The following is a 2,258-nucleotide window of genomic DNA, read 5'->3' as shown; positions in this document are numbered from 1 at the left end:
TGTTTTGACAATTGAGTAAATAGCATCTGGTCATCGTGAGTCCAGAATGGGGTCCATGGGCACACGGGGAAAACCTCACTGAAGTTCTTTCCCAGGAAGAAGAGGAGGTAGCATGGCCCAAGACCCAACATTTCCATTAGCTGGGGGAGAACATGAGACATACCAGACCCGATTAGATCTTTACTGGGGACAGGAGACCCAGTGCCCCTTCTTGCCAGCCCTTAGGGGTTGATGATCTCAATGTGGAACTGTAGGTGAGTGGCTGTGACTACACAGTGGCCCCGGAGGAGAGCACAGGTATAACAGTTTTGGCATTCCCAGTGGCATTGGATGATACGGATGGCATTGAGCACCTGACAGTATCGCCAGTGGATACGCCACATACGGACCAAAGACTGGATCTTGACCACCGCCCTCACTGTATTTGCGTAGGTAACCAGGGCATCCCTTCGCTTCTTCTGCAGTAGGTTCACCAAGGTCTGCCTCCACCAGCGCTGAATGATCCAGGCCCTGAGGGCTGCATGCAGCAATGTCCGGCGTACCAGGGTGCCACGCCACCAGGCCTGAATCTCTGTGGCTGCTTTTGTTTTTTTTTTTAAACTTTTCTAGGTGGAGATAAGAGAGACCACTCAGGGAACTTCCTGCCATCAACTTCCAAGATCTTCCTGGAAGGGGCCCAGATTCTCTTAACCATTGTCATTTCTTTGAAGTGTTTAGGGGAGTTAGGACACTGCCTAGGAGCCAGAAGACCTGGGTGGTGAGCCCTCCTCTGTCACTATGGGCAGATCACCCTGCTCTCAGGGTCACACCATCCTCCTGACGGTCTCACAGGTGTATGGATAAAGGGAAAATTATTAGTAGCTAGAAGGGTGCATTATGGATATGAGGGACCTTGTTAGTCATGCTCTACCTCTTCAGTGCTTATTGGGTTTGGGAGGTTTGGCCTCATAATGCCTTTGCCTGGTATTCTTTGCTAATTCTAGTCCCAACCATCATTGATTGATTTCTCACTGCCACAACAATGTACTTCAATACGGTGGTGGGTTTTCAGCACCCTCATCCCATTTTCTACTCCAGCCCATATTTTGAACATTATACTCTCTAATTCAGAGTCCTCACATTCTCACTTCCCAGATCCACTTGTTCCCTTGATGGCTTTCATTCTCTCCATTCACTTTTCATGCTATAGGCTAACCGAGACCCAGAGAGTCCATGCAGAGAAGGGAGTGGAGGGAAAAATGAGCCAATATTGAGTTGACACCTGATTGTTTTAGACTCTGGATCCATAAAAAGCACATTTCCACACCCTCATGACACAGACATAAATGTTCTGGATATCTCCTAACTACATGGAGATTTTACCCACCTCGAGGTTCTGCTTCTTCTTCCTCTTCAATTCAATTACTTCATCAGCATCTTCAATTACAATTAGAACTATATTGCCGTGAGTCTGTCATCAGAATTAAATGGGAAATGAATGGATGAGTTAAGACTGTTGTTTACTCTTTATGGCTCTGTATTCAGATACCCTGTGCTTCAGCATCCCTTCTTTTCCCAAGACCTGTGAAGTCCCAGGTGATTTCCACCCCCTCCTAGCTTGCCTAGTAAATCTGGCCACGTCTCTTACACAAAATCGGATCCCCATGGCTTGTCTTTAGATGGTTCATTAGCCTTGATTTCTCTACTTCCCAAAGTCTGGCATGAGTAAAATGAGAGGGACAGCTGAGTTCACAACTGCATTATGACATAAGGATTAGGATATCTACCACAGAGTTGAGTCTTCTTCAGAACAAGCTCCATGGGAATTTTTACTCCCTGTCTACTTTCCTCTTGTCAGAGATGTACCAGAGCTCAGAGTGGAAAGATAGGGCACTTGAGAAACCAGGGCTCTTCTCCAGTGAGGCCCATCCACATCCCTCCTCATTATCAGCCACAGAGGAGAATAGGAGGGACCACAGCATTGAATCTCCAAATAGCTCTCTAGTGTCTTCTCAGACTTAGCATTTCCTGTCTTCCCCTAAGGTTTCAGTGCCTCAATACACCATAGGAAACTAGAAAGAAAGAGAACAGATGAATCAAGAAAGTGGTAAAGTAAAGACAAAAATGTAAATTAAATAGAAAACAAAAATGGGTGGTGGAAAGTAAATTTAAAAGGTGGTATTTTTGAAAAGACCAGTATTAAAGATAAATGCTCCATGAACTTAGGTGATGGAGAAAGAGAACAAAAATGAAACAAGAAAGGCAAGACAATCACAAGG

General features: G+C 45.4%; 1 protein-coding gene across 1 annotated transcript; it reads right to left on the bottom strand.

Annotated features, from left to right (window-relative positions):
• Nucleotides 1–221: 221 nt before the first annotated feature.
• LOC111144257 (IQ domain-containing protein F2-like) lies at nt 222–1,645 on the bottom strand. The gene is made up of 3 exons (XM_022498482.1): nt 1,628–1,645; nt 1,367–1,450; nt 222–605 (listed from the first exon to the last, which is right to left on the bottom strand). Exons 1-3 carry the CDS (start codon nt 1,643–1,645, stop codon nt 222–224), a joined length of 486 nt encoding a protein of 161 aa, XP_022354190.1.
• Nucleotides 1,646–2,258: the final 613 nt, after the last annotated feature.

Source organism: Enhydra lutris, unplaced genomic scaffold (genome assembly GCF_002288905.1).
Source record: "Enhydra lutris kenyoni isolate GAN:26980312 unplaced genomic scaffold, ASM228890v2 scaffoldscaffold10, whole genome shotgun sequence".
In the NCBI taxonomy this organism is placed as follows: domain Eukaryota; kingdom Metazoa; phylum Chordata; class Mammalia; order Carnivora; family Mustelidae; genus Enhydra; species Enhydra lutris.
Note: the sequence above shows the minus strand (reverse complement) of the source record. Positions and strands in the feature narration are given on the sequence as shown.

Excerpts from the sequence above, each read along its gene's own strand:
- LOC111144257 (XM_022498482.1), bottom strand. Across the intron at positions 606-1,366 it reads AGAAGAAGCAGAACCTCGAG|AAAAGTTTAAAAAAAAAAAC; the intron begins GTGGGTAAAATC and ends ATCTCCACCTAG.